The 22,435-nt window shown below is 37.9% G+C and overlaps 1 protein-coding gene across 1 annotated transcript in view; it reads right to left on the bottom strand.

Annotated features, from left to right (window-relative positions):
• Nucleotides 1-21,915, bottom strand: part of TACR3 (tachykinin receptor 3) — a 121,928-nt gene extending 100,013 nt beyond the window's left edge. Inside the window, exon 1 of the mRNA XM_043969723.1 lies at nt 20,967-21,915. Within this exon, the coding sequence (XP_043825658.1) occupies nt 20,967-21,538 (572 nt within the window). The 5' untranslated portion in view covers nt 21,539-21,915. The remainder of the gene's footprint in view (nt 1-20,966) is intronic.
• Nucleotides 21,916-22,435: the final 520 nt, after the last annotated feature.

The following is a 22,435-nucleotide window of genomic DNA, read 5'->3' as shown; positions in this document are numbered from 1 at the left end:
TTTTCTATTTACAGTGGTGGATACTTGATACCTTGATTTTCTTGAAGGAGTTGGGAAGCCTGTTACCCACATTTGGAGAAACCTAGACTTACACATACACTTTATTCATATTTGTTTTAGGCCAAGGAATTCTTAACCTTGTGTGTGTGTGTGTGTGTGTGTGTGTGTGTGTGTGTTTGTGTATGTGTGATGGACCTCATTGATGAACCCTTTCTCAGAATATTTTTAAATACACACAATAAAACACAAAGGATTACAATAGAAGTCAATTACGTTAAAATATAGTTATGAAAATATTCAAAAACAAAGTTTATAAGACCCCAGGTTAAAGACCCTTGCCCTAGAGAAAAACTCTAATGTTGGGAAAGACAAGTGAACAAAACAATTTTGAACCCGGTTGTGTAAGCATTGGGGACATTTAGTTTCAGTTGACATTTTCTTCCATAATTCATGCATCTGGTTTTTTTTACAACAAGAAGGTTTATACCCACTTCAATTGTTTGATTAAAATTAATCAACCAGGATGCTCTAAAAACAACCTGACAAAACCAAAAGTGGTTGTTTCTATGATATTTGGAAAATGATTATTCATCTGTGTCTGGAAATGGAAAGCTCTTTTCATCTTTGAGGTTTATCCTCCATCTATGAATTGCTACAGCTTAACAGAGTGGTTTTCTTTGATTTGTGTCCAAGGAGTCTTGTCTAACTCTTGTTCACTGCTGATCATTATCTACTGGGCTCCTAAGGCTGTGGAATGCTGGCTGTCACTAGTTGCTTACAAAGGAAAACTATTCATTTTAATCCTTTCTTTTGTAGCTGAAATTGGATTACTTTAATCCCTCTTGATAAAAAAATTCTGTAGTCCTCACTCTGAATGTTAGATAATCTAAATCTTTTTTTTTTTTTGATGAAACCTTTAAAATATCTGCACTGAATACAGTTAAGGATAAAAGCCAGACATAATGAAGGTTTAAGGTTCCTGGGTTTATTGGACATTTTTAGTCTAGTGCCATTGTGTTGCAGCCCCTCTTGTATGTATGCAAATTTTAAAATATTATTATTTTGTAGTCTTGTATTTTAGAAATTCAGAAGGATAGTCTTGATTGAAATTAAGAGGGTATATTCAGCTTGGAAGCTTAATTATTTGTTTGAATAGATTATTTTTTTGTGGGATATAACCAGAACTGCTCTCTTCCTTCATGTGGAAACTCAAGTTCTTGTTGAAAGAAAGTGTCATTTCTCTTTCATCTACTGATAAGATAGCAGTATTCAGCTTAATATAAATGTGATGTTTTAAAGTTTGTCTGGGAAAGGATTTTTCAAAGCCCTTTTCTCTCCCATTGAAATGAGTATGTGGTATCTAAAATCTGAGGGAAATTCTGTTTCTATTTTTCTATTTTCTTGTGAAATGGAGAAAGAAAAGATACTCCATACAATACATTTAGTGAAGCCATTCCTGCTCGAAAAATGTAGGCCTGGGCAAATTCTCAAATTTTTTCAGAGGAAATATATTGGCCTTCATTAGCTGAAGTGGAATCACCATATGCACTTTGTAATCTCACAGAAGTGTGTATAAGAAAATAAAAACTTAACTTGTTACTGAAATATGTGTCCACTTTGAGAACTAATGTTAAGACTCATATCATAATAAAAATACAATCTATTAACACCTGTACCACCTGCCTACAATAATCAAATGGTAGAAACGCTGACCTGGTCCATCTCTCTTCTTATAAACAAGCTTCATTGAAAACACTCTAGACACATGGAAGAATTCTAAAGTTTCCCCCGAAGGAGATTCAACAACCTTCCATTATAATCTGTCATGCTGGCAAAGTATTTTGCTCTCAGGAATTTCTTGTTTGTCAATAAACCAGCCTTGTAAATATCAACAAAAATGATCTCTGACATCTACCTATGTGAGAGAAGGCCAGTTCTGGGAGAAGTCAGATTAGTATAGGGTTTTGTAAAATGAATATGAATGGGATATTTTTCCCCACCTTGGTTAATTTATTTTTTTCTTCATATTAAGTATCATAGAAACATAGTAGGAGAAAAAACGGCATAGTTCCTACCTTCAAGGAACTTGTAACCTAGTTTTGGAGAGATTGGTCATACATCTATGTTTGAACCAAAGTACCTACAACTGTATAGTTTTGACTACTAAGAAAAATATTAACTATATAGATTGTAAATAAGAAATCATAAGCTTGTAGAATTTTAGAGTTGGAAGACATCTCAGACATCTATTAAAATCCCCAACTGAAGCATGACTCCCCTCTGCTATGTCCCTAAAAGATGGGCATTCAGGTTCTTCATCTAGAAGAATGCCTCCAAGGACAAGACACAAGTACATAAAAATTCCAAATTGAAATATTTGAAGAGAGCAACCAGGTAACCTAGTCATCTCTTTCTTCTCCAAATTAAGCATTTTCAATTTCCTTGGATGACATGGTTTTGAGTAGCAATCTTTCCCACCATGATTTGAGAGCTGGAAGCTTTAAGAAAGGCCCTTAGGAGCCTTCTAGTTTAGGTAGTAAGGGCTATAGTCAGGACTTGAACCCAGATCCTCTGACTCCAATTCAAATGAACAAACATTTATTATCTCTTATGACAGGTGCTGGGTATAAAAGATAAAAATGAAAACCACAAAACCACAAAAAAGTACTTCCTCCCTCGCTCAAAGAACTTACATTTTATTCCAGTTATCTTTCCATTGTACTACATTGCCTCCGATATTGGTTGTTCTCTGTAGCCATTATAGATTGACTTTCTGTGTTGTACATTTTTTAACCTTCTATACTTGCCTAATTATCTATCTAATAGCAAAATACCCCAAAAGGAAAAAAACACTGAACAAAATACTTGAGTCAATGTTTGTTTTCTCCCCACCTACTCCCACACCATATAGTGTGATTTAAAGCCTAGAGGTTGGCTGGGTTAAGAGTTAAAGAGACTTAAATAATTCAGGCCTTGGAAAAAAAGTGATGGCATATTTCTTTGTTCTTTTCTTTGTTACTCTTTGGTAATCTTGGCACTAAGAATGCATAGATCAAATGTCTCACAGATCCCAACTCAAGGTCCTCATCTCTGTTCAGCAAATACATTTACAGGATCAGCCATGGGATGAATCAGACTCTCTAATCACCTCTCTTTAGTTGATTTTTCTCCTTTTGTACCCCCTCAACAAATGTGATGCACCAAAGATCCCAAAATATAGATTCAGATTGGAGGTAATATATGATGCCTTGTCTTCCCACAAGTTAAGATGCAGCAAAGACCAAACCTAGATTGAAAAGTGGAAAAAAACAAAACACATTGTAAGGAGTGTCATAGCCTACATGAAGGTAAGGTTTCTTTTGCATATAAAAGGGACCAATACCTTTACCTTTTGGTTGCTGCTTTTTTCTTGGGTGTGATTCCCACATATTAGGAAATATCTATACATCTATATATATTTGTTTAGATGTCATGTCTATTTCTATGTCTATGTCTATGTTTATCTCCATCCATCCATCCATCCATCCATCTAGCTAGCTATCTGTGTGTGAGATAAGCAGTAGACTTGCAGATCATGTCTTTAGTTTGAAGTGCTTAGTGCCTCAAATCAATAGCCACATTCCTGCAATTTTGCATAAAACTAAGAACTAGCCCACTGCACCCTCAAATTTCATCTTAATACACTTGGCTCCAGACATGTAAATTTTGCATGTGGGATATCATTTCTCCAGTGTATTCACTGGTGTAACATAAAATCATTCATTTAGAAAGTTTTTGTTATTAAAAAGGAGGGAGGGTAGAGAGGAAAGTCTGATTGATGCTCTTTCCTCCAATAAGCTACTTTAAAGTACTACTATAGATGATCTGATCATAGCTGAATATTGCAACTATCACCTCGCTTATTCTGGGCTTCAAATTCTAATAAAACAGCCTAGATTTTTTATTCCTGTGACTTTTGGGGGGTTCATATTAACCTTGAAGTATACTAAAACCTTAAACATTTTTTTCATGAGCATGGGAAGACTATGAAGTATATTTGAAGGATAAGGCCAGGCATGTTGATTTCTAAGCTGTGCCTCAAGAGAATTATGGTATTTATAATGCTACCACCTCTGCCGTAGACACTGGTAACTTATCCGGGAACAAAGACACTTTTATGGTTCCTACACCTTCCCTCATGTACATCTACACTGGAGTAGGTAGGCTTTTAAGTAGAGTTGAACTGATTGATAATTGGGAAGATGGATATTGCCTCACTCCCTTGTAACCAGCCAAGCTCTAGGAATCCACTGACCGCTTCTCTGCCCATCAAGAACTAGGGACTTGACATTTACCCTATTGTGCATATTCCAACAACTGCCACTTTCCACCTGTTACTCAGGGATTATGAAATTCATACTACTACTGTATTGGGAAAGTGATAACTATCACATTTTTCCATTCAGAATCTCTGACATCTCAGAGACTGAGATCTCTGAGTTATAGGTTGCCTAGTCAGGAATTCTTTTCCCCTATCACCACTACTCCTTACCCATCAATCCCTTCTGTGTCCCTCTCCCATTGTGTTCTATCCTTCCATTGTGCTTCATGGAATCTCCATTTCATTATTAATAAACTTCCTTTCATTTTTTATTTGGAATATCCCTGTATAAATTATTTCATAATTAATATTTTATGTTTAGAGCTCTACCTTCTCAAGGGCAGGGACACTTACATGTTTGACATTGTATTATGAAGCCCCAGCACAATGCCTGACATCTAGCAGACCATTCGTACATTTTCATGGAATTTACCTGAGTGATGGAGAGAAGACTTAGAAGCAATAGAACCACTGTAAGAAAACATTTATTCATACTTAACTAAAGATGTGAAGGCAAAAATGAGCAAAGCATGTGCCACAAAGTATAAAACATGTTTTGGTTGAAGAGAATTATGATTTAAAAACATTTATTGATAAGGGTGGATAAGTACAATGCAAGCAGTTGATGAAATTCTTTGACCCCTCCTTCTCCCTCACATTATATACCCAATCATTTTGCCAAATCTTGCCATTTTGACGTTCACATCTCTCATATTTTACTCCTTTTTTTCTGTTCACACAGCTATCCCTTTAGTTCAGGCCCTAAGAGTATTGAAATGTTCTCCTAATTGGTCTTCCTTAAGTAACTTCTCTACTTGAATCCATCCTCTACATAGATGCTAAAGTAAATTTTTCTTAAGTGAAGATTCTACTACATTATTTCCCTACTCAGTTAACTGTAGTAACTCACTATTCTCTCTAGGAGGAACTATAAATTTGTTGGTTTGTTTTATAAAGTCCTTAAAAACATGGCTTCAATTTGTTTTTCTACCCTCACCATACTTTACTCCCCTTCCCAAATTCTACAGGCCAGCCAAACTGACCTTCTCTCTGTTACTTGAACATAATACTACATCTCCTATCTTTGTTCCAATTGAACTCATACCTGGAATTCACTCCTTCCTCAATGCCACCTCATAAAATCCCACTTCTTTCAAGACTCTCTCCATAAAGACTTTCCTATTCCTTCCTTACTAGTGCTCTTCCTCTCAAACTACCTTGTAATAAATTACTAACTACTGTGAAATTGAACTTTATTTTGTATTATTTTTCATTGATTGACTTATTGATTAAGAATTGTATCTAATCAATAGAATCAATATTTATGGATCAGATTTGGACTTGATTGTATAGGCCTCAATTGTATAGGTAGAGATTGTAAGAGTTTGACCTTCCTATTCCTATGGGGTACAGTCCAACCACAAAGACTTGAATCTGTGAGCTTATACTGACTATGGGGGGATGTGTGTCAACCTCATCATAAGATGTTTGCCCACCCTGAAACTTTCCAGAGGACACTAGTCAACTTTGTTTTTTTTCCTATTGCCATGGATTCTGGACACTCCCCTCTCCCAGTCAAGCCAAACAAAGCCCATCCCCCATGCTTATGTTAGACCAATCATAGTCTTAGTTTAGTTCATATCACTGAACTATTTTGGGTACCCTATATAATCTGCTACCTTTTCAACTATATAAAAGAGCTTCTCTGGCTGTCAGATCGGTCTTTGGCTACTGAAAATCCATTGACATCATTTATTGTCAATTGCCAGCCTTGCTAATAAATTGGTCATACTCGAAATTTTGTGCCTTAGTTTCTCTTTATCACAGATTTTTTTATCATGAAACTAATTCGTATTTATTCTGAACATACTTAATATTGTACATGCTGTGCTCCTCAATGGGATGTAAGCTTCCTGAGAGAAAGAATTGTTTCTTTATGTATTTTTTGGATTTTGTATCCTTAAAACCTATCTGAGTGCCTAGCACATCCTGATGGCTAAATAAATACTTATTGATTAATCAAATGCCAGGCTATGAAACTTGAATACCAACTAAAATGGACATGGGAGTCATTGTAGGTGACATGACAGCATAGGTATTAGTAACAGTGTTTTAGAACAAGTAGTACCACAGCAATATACAGGTCATCCTGGAATGGAGAAATACTAGAAACAAGGAAACCAGGGGAAAGTCAGGAATCAAGTGATTAGGTGATAAAGGAAATATATGAAGGATTTGGTAACTGGTGGAAGAGATCAAGGAGTCAAAAACTTTAAGGTTGTGCTGTAAGTGATTAGGAATCTCCTATCTCCTTAGAATTCCTCCTTTTTGCCCTAAATTAAGTCCATTTATTCCCTACTCTCTTTTGATAGAGATGGAGAAGAAATGGTGATCATGTTTGTTTGATTTTGAGACCTGGTCTCCCTGCCTTGCTTAGACTGGAAGTGCAGGGACTACTTATGGTCCTGATCCCACTATTAATCAACCCAGGAATAATGACCTGCATCATTGTCGATCTGGTTCACTTTATTTTCTCCTTGGGCAGCTTGATGGGTCCCTTCTTCCAGGGGGATTACTAAATTGCTTCTGGGTTTAGTGTGAACATCCAATTACCTTAGCTTGTTGCAGTGTACAACCCCTAAGCTCAAGTCACTTCACTCTGCCTTAATTTTTTCCATTGGAAAATGGGAGTAATAACAACTTTTACCTCCTGGGGTTGCTGCGAGGATCAAATGAGATAATATTTATAAAACACATAGCACAGTTCTTGACACATTATTGTTGTTATTTAGTCATTCAGTCATATATGACTCTACCTGACTCCTTGGGGTTTTCTTGGCAGAGATACTGAAGTGGTTTACCATTTCCTTTCTCCAGGGCGCCCCCATTTACAGATGAGGAACTGAGGCAAATAGGACTTTCTCAGGGCCATACTATACCACCTACCTGACCTTTTGAAATATAATAGGCATTTGATAAATACTTATTCCATTCCATCTTCCCTCTATGAAATCACAGATCTAATCCTGATGCCTAACTACTATAGAAGTTATTATAAGATAGAGAGACTTTATACAGAAACATAGCTAAATTTAGACATTCAAATCAATGCTACCCATATAAAACAGTTCCCATGATAGGCTATATTGTTATTATAATTCTTACTGACATCACACATAACATTTTAGGCACTCCCCTTGTGTCATTCTCCTTAGGGCTATATCATATTCTTTGAGTGTGGATTGGATTTTTTGAAAGACTCAAAAGTCTTTCCAAGCCAGCTTGTGATGATTATGCCTTATGAAACTAGAGATAACACTATGCTTTGTCAAAAACTCATTTTCTTTATATGACCTAAGCAATAGCTTCAGAGACAGTTCCAGTGGAAAGGTTAAGCTGGCTTTCCCCCATAGAAAATTTGTTTGATATAAGCTTATATCTTTCCTAGGAAGCAACTTTTAGTTTCATTACTTCATAGTTATGTTTTGTATGTGTGTTTATATTGGACTCATGGAATATGGAACTTTGTAGACATTAGTTACAGTGACATTTGCTGTTATATTTTTATAGGTGGGTAGACTAGCCCATCAAAGGGTGAATGCCTTAAAAGAATGACTAAATTGAGTAGTTAGAATTTGAGCTAGAGCTCCATTATTGCCCTCTTTCAATATGCTTTTACTTTTTTTTTTGCCTACATGGGAAGTTATTGCAAGAAAGCTTGCTAACTTGAAGCATGTTTCCCGTGCAAGCACCTCCAAAGCTTAGTTGAATGTGTCCTTGCATGCTGGGACCATGTTTTTCACAATTTTGAATTCTATGCAAGATCTTGCCCAGAGTCTTGTACATAACAGACATTTAATAGCTATTTGGTGAATGACTGAATTTTCTATAACAGGGGATTAGATTGTAGATAAGTTATGAGATTGTATATGGTACATAACTATCTTTCCATTTAAATTTTCAGATAGTTCCCTGCATTTTTGATTCCCTGAATGGAGAGATTTCTTTATTCTTATTGTTGTAGACAGTAACTTTTTCTTATTGCTGTAACTCCTGAGAGGCAAGGAGAATATTTGAAGGGAAATAGCTTAAATATAGCATTTAAGCACTGATGGATATTTAATTTAGATACATTACTTTAAGCACTGAAAGATATCATAAAGTCTTAAATATATATATATTTCCCACTAAATATAACAAACACATTTATATAATAAATAAAACTACTAATTTATCTCTCATATGATCTGAAGTTGTTAAACAAGACCTTTCCAGGATCTAAATAAAGTCATTCATTAAATAAGTAATTCATTAAATATTATTCAAGAAAATCATTCATTAAATTTGTATCTGAATTTAGTATCAGCCAAGTAAGTACACTTTCTTCTATATCACATTTCTTTATTATCAGATCAGTCTTTTGGATTGGCTCAATTCAGGATTTTAGGATTGAGGAATGTTCAGGAAGGATTGTTGTACTTTTCACTTTTCTTAGGCACTTATCAGAAAAAATTATATAATAATTATTTGTGGGACAGTCTTATTTCCTTTACTAGATTTTATGCTCTTTTGGAAGAGGTACAATATTTTTTCTTTGTATAAACATATAAATATTAATGGATAGGTGAATGAACACATAGCTATACACATATACATTGTATGTATATATAAACATGTATATGTATGTTTATATATACATACATGTATATGAGCACACGCGCACACACACACACACACAAAGCACACCAGAGCCTAACCGCATATTGCACATAGTTGGTAATAAGAAGTATTTGCCAAATCAAAGAATGTATGAATGAAAAGTGCATAATAAGGGAATAAAAAAGAAAATCTGGTGTGAAACCTAAATTTTCTGGTTTATTCTAAAATCTGTCAATTTCCCATATGCATCAAAAATTATTTTTTCCTCATTCCATCGTGCTTCACCCTTTCTCCCAAAATGATATCTCTTAGCTTCTCTGATGAAACTTTTAGTCCCAGCTCCATTAAAAAGTAATATCGCATCATGGAATGCCACAGGATTTGGAGTCAATGGACTTGGATTGAAATCTTACTTCTACTCTCTGTTTCCTGTATGACTTTTGAACAGGTAATGTATTCTCTCCAGGTCTCAGTTTTCTCAATCCATTGGACTCAGTGATCTCTAAGATCCTTTTAAGGTCTAAATCTATGAGTCTATGGATAATTTAGGTTCAAATACTGATTTTCACACATTCACAGTGAGTTGTTTATTATATCTATATCTATATCTATATCTATATCTATATCTATATCTATATCTATATCTATATCTATATCTATATCTATATCTCTATATATATATCTGCATGTGTGTATGTGATGGCTACTCTGAACCTGAGTTTTCTCATCTTTAAAATGTCAGTAATAGTACATTTACTCCCTTTGTTAAAAGCATGATGTGTGGAAAGTAATATACAAACCATAAAGTGCTACATATGGATGATTTATCTTTTCAAGAAGTCATGGGTCAGCTAGGTGGCACAGTGGATAAAGCACTGGCCTTTGATTCAGGAGTACCTGAGTTCAAATCCATCCTCAGACACTTGACAGTTACTAACTGTGTGACCCTGGGCAAGTCACTTAACCCTCATTGCCCCTCAAAAAAAAGAAGTCACTCCAGTCTATATAATTGAGATAGCGGATTTTTCTCCTCATCAGTTAACTTGGCATATGTTGAAGCTGTTTGTTTTGTTATTCTTTCACTAATTGTATATCCTTGACATCTTCTTGGTCTAATTCAGTTAGGGAACCTCCCTGCACCACATCCTGTCCAATGTAGTCTTTGATCCAGTGACAAATGACCTCCTTGTTGTTCCTTGATAAGACACTCCATCTTCCAATTTTAAGAATTTTTACTGGTGGTCTTCCATAACCAGAATTATTTTCCTCCTCATCTCCATCTCCTGGATTCTCTGGCTTTCTTCACTTTCCAATGGAAATTATATCTTTTACAAGAAGCCTTTGCCAGACTTGCTTAATTCTTATGCCTTCCCTTTTGATTATCTTAAATTTGTCCCCTCTGTATCTTGCTTGTAAATGGTTATTCACATGTTTTTGGCCATTAGACTGAGTTACCTGAGAGCAAGAATTATTTTTTGCTTTTCTTTGTATTCAGTGCAAAGTACAGTGCTTGGCACACACTGAGTGCTTACTAAATTCTGGTTGACTGACTAACACTTGAAATATTTATTGACCATTGTTTTGTTTAAAAAATACTGACAACAAAATAAACAGATGAAAGAGTATCTTTTCATATTTAGCTAGAGTCCATCGAAATCAGTCAACTCCTTCAAAAGTTATTAAGGACAGAGAGGAATACCAATGACCATAAAAAACAAAGTAATCAATCTGAAACAGATATCACTTTGCTCAGCTATAAGTTTCTGAGGTCACTTGTCTTATCTTTACTGTAGTCTTAAATGCTGAGTAAAGTACAATGGCATAATAATTGTTAATGAAACATTCTAATAAAACATATGAGCCTAAAGGGTAGTCCCTATCATCTTTATATTTGCATCTCTAGAACATTCCAAGTAGGGGGCATTTTAGAAATATTTGTTTATATTGAATTGAATTAAATAAATGAACCATCAGAAACACATTCCTTCACTCCTTTTCTTGCTTGTTTGAATAATTTCAAACTGTGTCCTATATTTAGGAATTTGACAAAAGTCAAATAATTGAATTCATTACTAATCTGCTTTGATTCCTATATTTATTTTTGCTTTTGAGTCATTAAAATTTCATTATGAAGTAATGTTTCCCTATCATGGCACTGAGGAAATGTTGTATTCTTAAAGACCTTGCCAATGGTGTGTAATTTTTTTTTCTGATGCTAGAAGGCTAGAGTGGCTTTGATTATAGGTCTTTTGAAGGACTATAACTATGCCCTCTCAATAATAGCCTAGATAAATTAGAAAAGCATCACTAGGGAAATGGCTCTTTTTTTTTTGGTTCATAAGTGTAAGGGCCAAATTTTAATTGATTGGGCAGCTCGCCATAATATTGGGGTTCAGAAAATAATGAGAGACCTCTAGGTCCAAAGTTTCCTCCTTCCCAAATTGCCTTTTTTAGTTATTTCTCCCAGACTAATAAGAAAGGAGATTAACAGCCTCTTTTCTATAAACAAACCAGGTTTTATTAAAGGGAACAGAATTTATAACACAGGTGAAGTTAATAAAGCCAGGGACAAGGGAATAGGGGAATAGAAAATGAATAAGCTCCCTAGCTCTAGCAAAGACTGACTCAAACCCCAAACTTCCTTGCTACTCAGCTACCTCAAAGAGCTGGCGTCACTTCCACTCACCACCTGGGGTCAGTAGTTTTTCAATGAGAGTCAGCTGTGCAGTCCCTCTCCTGTTTGCTCTGAAGAGCTCTCAGCAGAATGACTGTCTCTTCCCTTCTTAGTTCCTCTCTCCCTCCCCCAAAGGGGAGGTCCCTCAAGATGGTTGATTGAGAGTGGTCCCCTGCTGATGTCAGTAGTACACCAACACATCATTCAGGGCTGGCCAGGTATAGCCTCCATCCAATAATCCCCAAGTAGGTACTTAGTTTCTCATTCTCACCCAATTCAAACAATACTAAGTCAGGTGGGGCCCCTGGCTGTCTGCCAAATTCCACTATTTATCAGATAAGCAACTCCCAGAGACTATCTAATAATCTTTAGATAGGTTAAAAACTTTGGTATGGGATTATGATAGGAAGTGCCTATACCAATGATATAACAGATGCTTGAAATGTTAAAGCAAGTGAAAGTCAATTATTTAAGTGAATGGTAGTTATATTCTTATTATGAAAGTTGAACTCTATGCCTTTGGCTTCTTCCTTTCTTTCCTTTGGATGCTTGTATTTTAACCATTTCACTCTTCATTAGAACCCTCTATAGAGGCCAGGTTGGAGAACAAAAGTAGAACAGAAGTGTTCTAGCAGTCATTGTTCTCATTGTGATCAATTATGGAGTAATGTGTTGAATAGGTATTGAACAAAGGTGACAAACAAGTGTAGGGATTACTTGTGGAGGGGACATTTGGCTGCTTATGGATAGAATGCTGATATTCTAATCCAATGACTTGAATTAAAATCCTGCCTCAACTGTGTGATCATGGGCAAGTTCTTAATCATTCTGAGCTTCAATAAATTTAAATTGTAGAGAGTTATTGGGGGCACTCAGATATCAAGTGACTTGCCCATGGTCACATACACAATATGTGTTAACAAGAGTTCTTAACCTGGGGTCTGTGAACTACAGATATCCTTACACATTTGTGTGTATGTATACATAGACACAGATAGATAAATGACTATATTTCAATATAATTGGTTTCCTTTGTAATCAAATGTATTTTGTTTTCTGCATCTAAACACATTCTAAGGAATCTAGATTTTCATAGACTGCCAAAGAAGTTTGTAACAAAACAGCAACAACATAAAGGTTAAAAAACCATTCTTGTAGATGGATAATAGAATAAATATCATGGGGAAGGGAATAGGATGGAAGGGAAACAGTTAACAATAGTAATCATGAAAAGAGAAAAGGGAGAAAAATTGTACGAATATTGTACAAAATTGTACAAAAATTCTTAGCCACCAGGCTAAGAATTGAGAATCAAGGGAATGTCCATCAGTTGAGGAATGACAGAAGAAACTGTGGTATATGATTTTGGTGGAATGGTATTGTGCTATAGGGAATGACAAATAGGATGATCGCAGAAAAACCTGAAAAGACTCCTGAACTGATGTATAGTGAAGTCAGCAGAGTGGGGAGGGCATTGTTAAATGAGCAATTGTGAATAACTTTACTCTCAGCAATGCAATGATCCAAGACAATCCCAAGGAACTAATGATGAAGCTTACTATCCACCCCCATAGAAAGAACTGATAAAAAGAGCACTTGTGGATTGTACATATGTAAGCTTGTTGCAGTCTTGTGGAGGGGGGAGGAAAGGAAGGGAGGGAGGTAGAAAAATTTGGAACTCTAAATCTTATGAAAATGAATGATGAAAACTACCCTTGCATGTAACTGGAAAAAAGAAAATAAATGTTGCAAAAAAGAAAAAAAAAACAACTTGATTAATGTCAAGATGTTTTGCATGACTGCACATGTATGACTTATATTGAACTGCTTAATTTCGTAGGGAGGGTTGAAGAGGGAGGGAGGAAGAAAATTTGGAACACAGAATTTAAAAAAATCAATGTGAAAAAATTTGTTGGTTTTTTACATGTAATGGGGAATATTCTAAATAAAAAAATAAATAAAATAAATGCTAGTTAACTTGAAAAAAAGAGAAACCATTCCTGTTAGAGGCAGAATTTCAACCAGGTCTTTCTGACTTTAAGGCCCTTAAAATCTTTCCATTTTTAGATACCTCTAATTTTTGTTTAAAAATAATTATTTGGGGTGGCAGTCCAGTGTTGTAGAGAAAATCTAGTGAGGAAACTCCATCTATTGATACATGTAGGGAATTAAATGGTAATTATATTCTTTTGCCCTAGCCTGCAAGGTGTAAACTCTTTGAGGGCAGGGACTGTCTTTTGTTTCTTTTTGTATCCCCAGTGCTTAGCACAGTACCTGGTGATTCATAATAAACTATTTACTAGTTTCCTGGGGCATTGAGTGGATAAATAAAGTTTTACTGACTTTAAGGTCAGCCCAATTAATAATACATACATATATACATGTATTATGAATCACTAAGAGACAATGTGACATAGTGGTAAGAGAGCTGACCGAGGGAGTGAGGGAGGGGGAGAGAGAGAGAGAGAAAGAGAGAGAGAGAGAGAGAGAGAGAGAGAGAGAGAGAGAGAGAGAGAGAGAGAGAGAGAACACTGCTTGGTGGTACAGTGGATAGAGCAATGGGACTGGATTCAGGTCAGGAAAACCTGAGTTCAAAGCCCACCTCAAAACGTTCCCAAGTCAAGGAAAATGTTGGATATTGGAGAGGATGGGGGAAAACTGGGGTGCTAATTCACTGTTGTTGGAGTTGTGAATTGATCCAACCAAACTGTGCCTACCTTTTGATCCAGCAATACTACCACGAGGTTTATATTCCAAAGACATCCAAAAGAAGAGAGAAGAATCTATTTGTACAAAAAAATATTTATAGCATCTTTTTTTGCGACTGCTAAGAATTGAAAATCAAAGGGATGCTCATCAACTGGGGACTGGTTAAACAAGATGTGGTATATGATTGTGATGAAATATTATGTGCTAGATGAAATGACAAGTAGGATGATTTCAGAAAAACCTGGAAAGACTTATGTATAGTGAAATGAGCAGAACCAGAAGAACAATGTACATAGTAACAGCAATATTGTTTGATGAAGAATTGTAAATGACTTAGCTATTCTCAGTAGTTTGTAGATACATTAGTGGAGGGGATTTAATCGCCTTTACCAATGAGTTCACACACCCAGAAGAGTAACAAAAAAAATCCAGCTGCCCCAGCTTTGATAACACAGTATTGTCAAAATGACTAATTTGAGCTTTTAGAGTTGTTTAGAAAGACTTCAAAACATCCAAAACACAACTTCTAAAACCTTGGATGGCACACTTTTCTCCCTGATAACTAACTTTTATGTGTTGAGCCCAGGGTCAGATTCATTTGGTTAATGAATAAGATCAGGGTTTCTTTGTTTTCTTTGGAGAAGAAGATTCTATTGTGGCATAGGATTCATGACAATAGTAGCAGGTAGCAATCAAGAAAGATGGAGGCAGTTTTGTGTTGGCAGGGTTACTGGTAGTATTCTGCCTCTTATTCTTTTTTTCTTTTTCTTTCTTTCTTTCTTTTCTTTTCTTTCTTTTTCTATTTCTTTTTTTTTGCAGTGCAATGAGAGTTAAATGACCTGCCCAGAGTCACACAGCTATTAAGTGTCAAGTGTCTGAGGCCACATTTGAACTCAGGTCTTCCTGAATCCAGGGCCGGTGTTTTATCCACTGCTCCACCTAGCTGCCCCCCTCTTAATATTCTTGACTCAAATTCTTATCTGAACCAGTTCAAGCTGAGACATTGCCCTTTGGATCACAGATCTATGAACGTTTTTCAGCTAACAGACAATCATAGAATCAAGGAACCAATGAAGTGCAACTCAATGAAAGAAGCAAAACAACACCCTTTGCTTGAAAAAGGCCATAAAGGGCCACTGGAGACTTTTTAAAAAAATGAGTTGCTATTTTATGGAGCTGAGACAGAAAGAGACTACTTTGGAGTTGAAAGCAGTGGGGGTGGTATGGGGAGGGTTAGAAAGCAAAGATCTCTTTATAGAGGGCATGAATCTAGACTTCCCAGCTCACTCTTTACTTTCCATAATCAGCTCTGCTTAGTTTGAATTCCACAGAACAAGATTCCCCTGGTGTGTCCAATCTATACACCTCCCCTGTACTCCACCCCTTTCCAGCTTCCTTTCATGTTATCTTCCCCTGTTAGATTGTAAGCTATTAGAGGGCAGGTGTGGTCTTTCCTTTTCTTACTTATATGGCTGGTACTTAGCACAGTACCTGTAACATATTAGGTGCTTAATAATATTTATTAAATTGAATTGAAAATCAGTGGAGTGTAAAGTGTTCATGAAATGCTCTGAAGCCAAATGAATGCCTTCTCTTCTAATAATTAGCGATGTGACTTTGAGTAAACAACTTACCTATAGTCAATCAATCAACAAACACTGATAAGCCAGGGCTCAGTTTCCTCATTGTAAACTAAGGGGACTGGACAATATATAATCTTTAAAATTGCTTCCAGTTGTAAAAATTCTAAAATTCTATGATATAGGTAATCACTATCAGGGATAGTAAGTAATAATAATACAAACATTACTCATAATAAATACATATTATATTAATATAGCCTTTTGGAGTTGTTCGAAGTCCTTATTCCTTTCCCCAAGTAAATCAGCAATCTAAGAGGGAAGATGGCATGTATATATCTATATTTATATGTCTGTACATACATATATGCCATATTTTCTATTATATTATATCTATCCATATTTATATTTATATTCTTATATATTTATAGCATAAGGATAGTCTATACCCTCGCTTCTTAAACTGTGGTTTGTGAGGGGTCATGTAATTGAATGTGGGAGTCATGAAAAATTTGGCAACAGTAAAAGGTCATGTATAGCTACTTTATATACCTATGTACCTGGGGCCACATAAACATTTCTCAGATGAAAAGGCGTTGAGAGTAGAAAAAAGTTTAAGAAGCCCTGGTCTTTACTATTCTGCCAAGGAACTGAGAAGACATTGAGTCCCCTTCAAATGAAACATGGCCTTTATCAAAGAGCCAAAGTATACATCCATCTCCAAGAGAAGTTCTTCAGCCTAACAATCTGTTACATATATAATAACAATATAGAGCAAAATGCATTAAGTTCTTTAAAAAATTTCAAGTGCCATGGGATTTTAGAGGAAGGAAGGAATATTTCCTTTTAGGACTGTTGGAGAAGTCAATGTGGAAGAACGGGTAATGAAGCCAGAATCTGAAGTATGGCTGGTATATTGATTGTTGAAGATGGCAAGAAGAAATACTGGAGGCTGAAAGAACAGTAAGACTAGTGAGATAGGAATATGCTTGGCTTATTTGGATAATAGCGAGCAATAAAATTTGGCTGGTTCAGGGGAGCTGGAACGGATAGGAGAATAGTGAGAGAGAGAGAAAAAAAGGCAGACTGGTGATAAATTTTGGAAGATCAGCAATGCTAGGATAAGATAGGTGTTTAGTCTTCAGGGCAATGTGGAGCTACTGTACATTTTTTGAGTAGGGGATTCTGAGAATGATCAAAGCTATGCTAAGGAAGAAAATGTTTCTGTGAAACAACTTGCTAAAAGTAGTCATTTGACTTTACTGATCATCAATATTATCACAGTTCAACCTACAAGATCAGAGACATAGTAAACCTTTGGTTCAGTTTCTCATTGTAGAAAACACAAGCCATTCACAAAGTTGAACTATCTATTTCAATAGTGGGGCAGACTGTCAAAAGCAGAAGATCTGTTATCAATTACCATCTAATCTTGATCTCTAGAATGACCAACAATTTTCGTTATTCCTTGCCTTCTAAATTGCTCTGATAGAAACTTCAGCACCAATACCAAATGTTGTCATGAAGGAATCAGGGAACACAATGGTAAATGTGTTGGTTAGGAAGATAAGCCTGCTAGTGTGTTGCTTGAGAACAGAGAAGGGAATGGAGGGAAAGAAGAGGGATGGGAGGAAGAATGAGGGGAAGGAATAAAGGGAAGAGAGAAGGAGAGGGTAAAGGGGAGAGATATAGGAGGGGAGTGGGGAAGCAAGAGGGAAGTGATAAGAGGGGGCTAAAGGAAGGAGGGAAAAGGAAGAAGATGAGTGAAGGGGAAGGAGAGAGAAGAAGAGGAAGAGGGAAAGAGAGAGAGAGAGAGAGAGAGAGAGAGAGAGAGAGAGAGAGAGAGAGAGAGAGAGAGAATCAGGAAAATTGAGTAAAGAACTAAAACTTTTTTTATTTTCCAGTACCATAAGGACTAAGAATCAATTATAATAGCAACTCACCACTCCATTACATTGGAAATGCTTCAGAATGCACTACGAATGCCCAAAGGAACTAGTATTTACCTTGCACCTGGGCAGAATTGTTTATTGACAATTAACAATTCATTACTGACCATTCTCAGTGCACCAACACCTAGCTCAAGGGAGTGGGGCTGGTGGGAGGGAAGTACAATGGGGGGGGGGCAAAGGAGAGGAAGAGGCAGCTGTAGGATTAGAGCTATAAATGCTGATTCATTCCCCTCATCCCAGCCAGTGGCAAGCAGTCCCAGTTCCTCCAGTTTAATCCTTTATAGCTTTTGTTGATTGATGTTCTTTAAAATGCCCCAAGAGCCAAGGTAGTTATAGTTTCAGCACAGGGGGATGGAGTGGACCCCAGGAAAAGATCTATTATGCAGGAAAACCGTTCTTAATTTCCTTCTCAAATGGGGAAGGGAAAGTGAGGGACAGAGTGGGATAAATGAAACACATGATTTCCTTTTAATTTCAAAACAATCCTGTGAGTTAGTGACAATAATTCTTAATAATTCTTTCATCCTCTTTCACAGGAAGAAAGTGAAACACCTCAGGCCTAAGTTCGCAAGTGTTATCCTGCAAGTCAGAGACAGAACTGAAAAACACAACCTAGATGAGTGTGTGTGTGTGTGTGTGTGTGTGTTTGGGGACATAGGGAATAGACTAGGTCTATGACTTCTTTAAGGAAATTCCTTCTACTTTTCCAGGTCTCTGCAACTTAGAGTCTTAGAGAGTTGCCTACACTAGGAAAAGGTAAAAGAAAGAGAGAAGATAGTTGATAGAAAGAAATACATAGCTAGAAGATAGATAAGATAGATAACAGAAAGAAGCAGATAGAAAGAGATAGATGACAGAAAGAGAAGAAATATGATAAAGAAAGAGAAGATATCTATATTCTAGATAGAAAGAAATAGGCAGAAGATAGCTGAGAGAGAAGATATATGATAGATATACACATATAAATAGACACATGGATGAATGTTAGGGTTTATTCATCTCAAGTAGGATAAAGAGGTAGATAGATGGATGGATGTTAGAGTTATTTCAATTTAAATGACATATCGATATGTCAATATTATATATCACATATATTTATGCATATTTTCATCTATTCCATTGAGAAACAGCACCACTGGAAGACCTCAGTTCAAGTCACACCTCTGGAACCCTTGGCAAATTATTGCCGGGTGAGTAACTCTCCAAGACTGTAGATTAATTGTAGAAAAGGTGCTGGCCTGCATTGATAGAGTCTCCTAGATCAAAGAAATCACAGATCCAGTCCCTATCTCTATACATTTATACATCCACAATATTTGCCTAATACAGGATAGATTGAATCTTTTTGCAAGCAACTCTCATTAATAGAGATTTCACAGCTGGTTTTTCTTGGATGTGCTAAGTGTTCATACTGAGATGGAGATTGATTTTTTTTTAATATTGGGGCTACTTTTGAAGGGGACAATATCTATGTAACATTAATAACTTGGACATTTTGGGAGAGGAATTACCTCACCTAAAAAGAGGTAATGATATGAAAGGGCTTTGAAAAGTTAGAGGTGCTCTACAAATATAATTATTGTAATTTAAAAGGAACTTTTTCGGTTTTATCTAAAAGCAGACTTTTGCTGCACATCTCCTAGGAGAAGGTAAGTGACATGCCCAGGATTGCAAACTAATATGTCAGAGGGAGGACCTGAACCTAATTCTTCCTGATTTCCACCAGTTTTTTATCCACTATGTCATTGCATACAGATGTAGAGATAGATAGAAAGAGAAGAGAGATTATATAAAGAGAAAGAGCTAGAAGATAGAGGTTAGAAGACAGATAATAGAAAGAAACATAGAGATAAAAGGTAAATGATACATAGAAAGAAAGAGAAGATATATGATATAGAGAGAAGACATGTCCCAAACCCCTGGGAGAGGTATTTTTTGGGGGAACTGCAGGACAAGTCCCATCAGCGTGCTTCTCTCTCTTGTGCCCAGAGAAGAGGAAGCACAGAAGATAGGATTTTAAACCTCACCCTCACTCCCACCGCTCATGTGCCACTTATGTCTCCGCTTCTGCCTGGAGCTCTGCTGTGGGTCTTGCACCAAAAGCAGAGAAAACTGCTGAAGCAGAGGGAAAGCCACCAGTCCCAAACTGGAGTGAGGCTGAGGGCTATGCAAAGGGGAAGGAGGCTTGAAATCCCCAGCACTTAATGGTGTGTGGAAAGAGAATGGAGAGGTTCGGCAAGAGTCCTGGGACTACAGGAAATAAAGTTTAAACCAGCAACAGGTAAATGAAATTCCAAGTTCCAGTCCGAGGAATATTAGCCAGATCAATTAGGTTTGGGCTAATAATTAAGTTTTGGTTAAATTCTACCCATTCTGTAAAGGTAGAGAAAGAATTCAAAGTCATATTCATCGTTCCCCAGTCTCCTCTATTGCCTCAGGCTCCAGTGGCCTGGATAAATGAGAGCGTTCTTACATATAACTCCAAACCAGACTAGAGAAGACAAATTACTGCATGCATTGGTGACAGGCACGTGGGAGGAAGGGGGGGGGGAGATTAAAAGCAGCACAACACAATGGAAAGAGAAGTGATAGTGATCCTGGGGTGTGAGGACCTGGGTTCAAAAATTGCCTGACACTACCCGTGACTTTGCTCCCTGGGTCTCAGTGGTAACCTTATATGTAAAATAAGGGGTTTGGATTGTATGTTCTTCGAAGTCCCCTCCAGCTTGAGATCCTAAAAGCTAGTTCTATGAGAAGAAGAAAGAGGACTATGATTCAGGATCCTAATCTTTGGCAAAGAAGAAGCCAAAGAAGGAAATCTTTCTGTCCAGGGGGATGCAACCTGCTCGTATTTTTCCTTTCAAACCGCTTACATTCCCCTCCTCTTTGGAGGGGAAAATAACTGTTCCTTGTTACAAACAGGTTGTAAGCTCCTGGCTTCTTTCCTGGATACCTCCCATTCTCTTTTTGAGCCCTCGCTCAGGGTCCTGCACACCTCGCTTCTCTCCTTTCCCTTCTTCCTTCCTTCTTACCTGTCCACCGCAATGGCAGTCATGGAATAGATGCTGGCGAATACGGCGGTGATCGGGAAAAAGTTGTGGAAACGGCAGTAGTTGGCCCCGAAGTACCACTCGCTGTGCAGAGCGTAGATGAAGTTGACCAAGGTGTTGAAAGCTGCCATGGAGGCGTCCGAGAAAGCCAGATTTACCAGGAAGTAGTTGGTCACCGTTCTCATGCGCTTGTGGGCCAGGATGATCCAGATTACGATCAGGTTCCCAAAGACAGCCACAGCCACCACCACACCATAGGCAAGGGACCACAGCGCGATGCGCCAGGACGGCTGCACGAACTGGTTGGTGAGGTTTGCCGTCGGTTGCAAAGGCGCTGGGGAGGAGGTGGCCAAAGCACCCCCGAATAAGTCCAGGGAAGACAAGGATGAAGAGAGGTTCCCAGTCTGCGCCACCAGTTGCATCCAGTCGCCTCCTGCGGTCCCAGCTGCCTCCAAAGCCTCTGGGACAGAAGAACTCAGGTTCCCCCAGTCTGTAGTGCTGCCCCCACCACCCCCCTCTGTCCAGTTCGTGGCTCCAGAAAGAGATGCCATCATCGCAGTTGCGGCTGAAGTTCCACAACTGTTCCACTCACCTGCCACCCAGACCTCGGACCCTCTCAGAATTCCCTGACCCCCTCCTTCCTTCTTCTTCTCTCTCCTTCTAGTGGAGCGATGCAAACGTCGTCTTTTACCCCTTGGAAAGCAAAGTGATGTGTTGAGGGATGAACTGCATGGGCAGTAAAACACTCTCCTGCAGTTGGGGGAGATTTCGGGGCCCGGAGATGGGGGGACATGAGCAGGAGGGAAGAATCAAGGCTAGATCCGAGGAAGGAAGAGGGTGTTGCTCTTAGAAGGTTTAACCGAGCCACAGGTGACTGCGGGAAGTGTTAGCGTCCTCTCGGGAGGGTAGCAGGGAGTCCGGCTCAAGCCATCTCTGGAGCTGGGGTTGAAGTAACCGCGCTGCCGCAGCCTGCATGCCCTTTATAGACCGAGACGGCCGTCCGCTACGTCAGAGAGAAGCGAGGCCGGCGGCTCTATAGGATAGGCGGACGCTACCTGTCCCCGCCTCTCATTCATTACCTGCTGCTTGGTGAGATGCACGGGAGCTAGAGAGGCTTAGATCCTCTTGCGCTTAGAAACTGCCTGAAGCTGCGGAGCCTCATTCACTTCCAGCTTGGCTGCTTGAGATGCTCGTACAAACTCACACAGTATCTATCTATAGCAGGCTCCCGTTCAAAGCTCTCTCAGCTCTAGGAAATTCTCTCTATACAAATGCCTGCCCCCGTGATTGCAGGGGGCTATTGCAGCGGGCTGGGGAGTTGCGAATCCTCTAGTTACGCCAACATTAGTACAGGGGAGCAGGGGCAGCCTGAAGATTTATTTTAGGGTTTATCCGGGGATGGAGTGCCTTGCGTTTGGACTTGGCGTGCCTAACGGTGATTGGCTGGACAC

This window comes from Dromiciops gliroides, chromosome 6, assembly GCF_019393635.1.
Source record: "Dromiciops gliroides isolate mDroGli1 chromosome 6, mDroGli1.pri, whole genome shotgun sequence".
Classification (NCBI taxonomy): Eukaryota; Metazoa; Chordata; class Mammalia; order Microbiotheria; family Microbiotheriidae; genus Dromiciops; species Dromiciops gliroides.
This window is presented reverse-complemented; position numbering and strand designations above follow the sequence as displayed.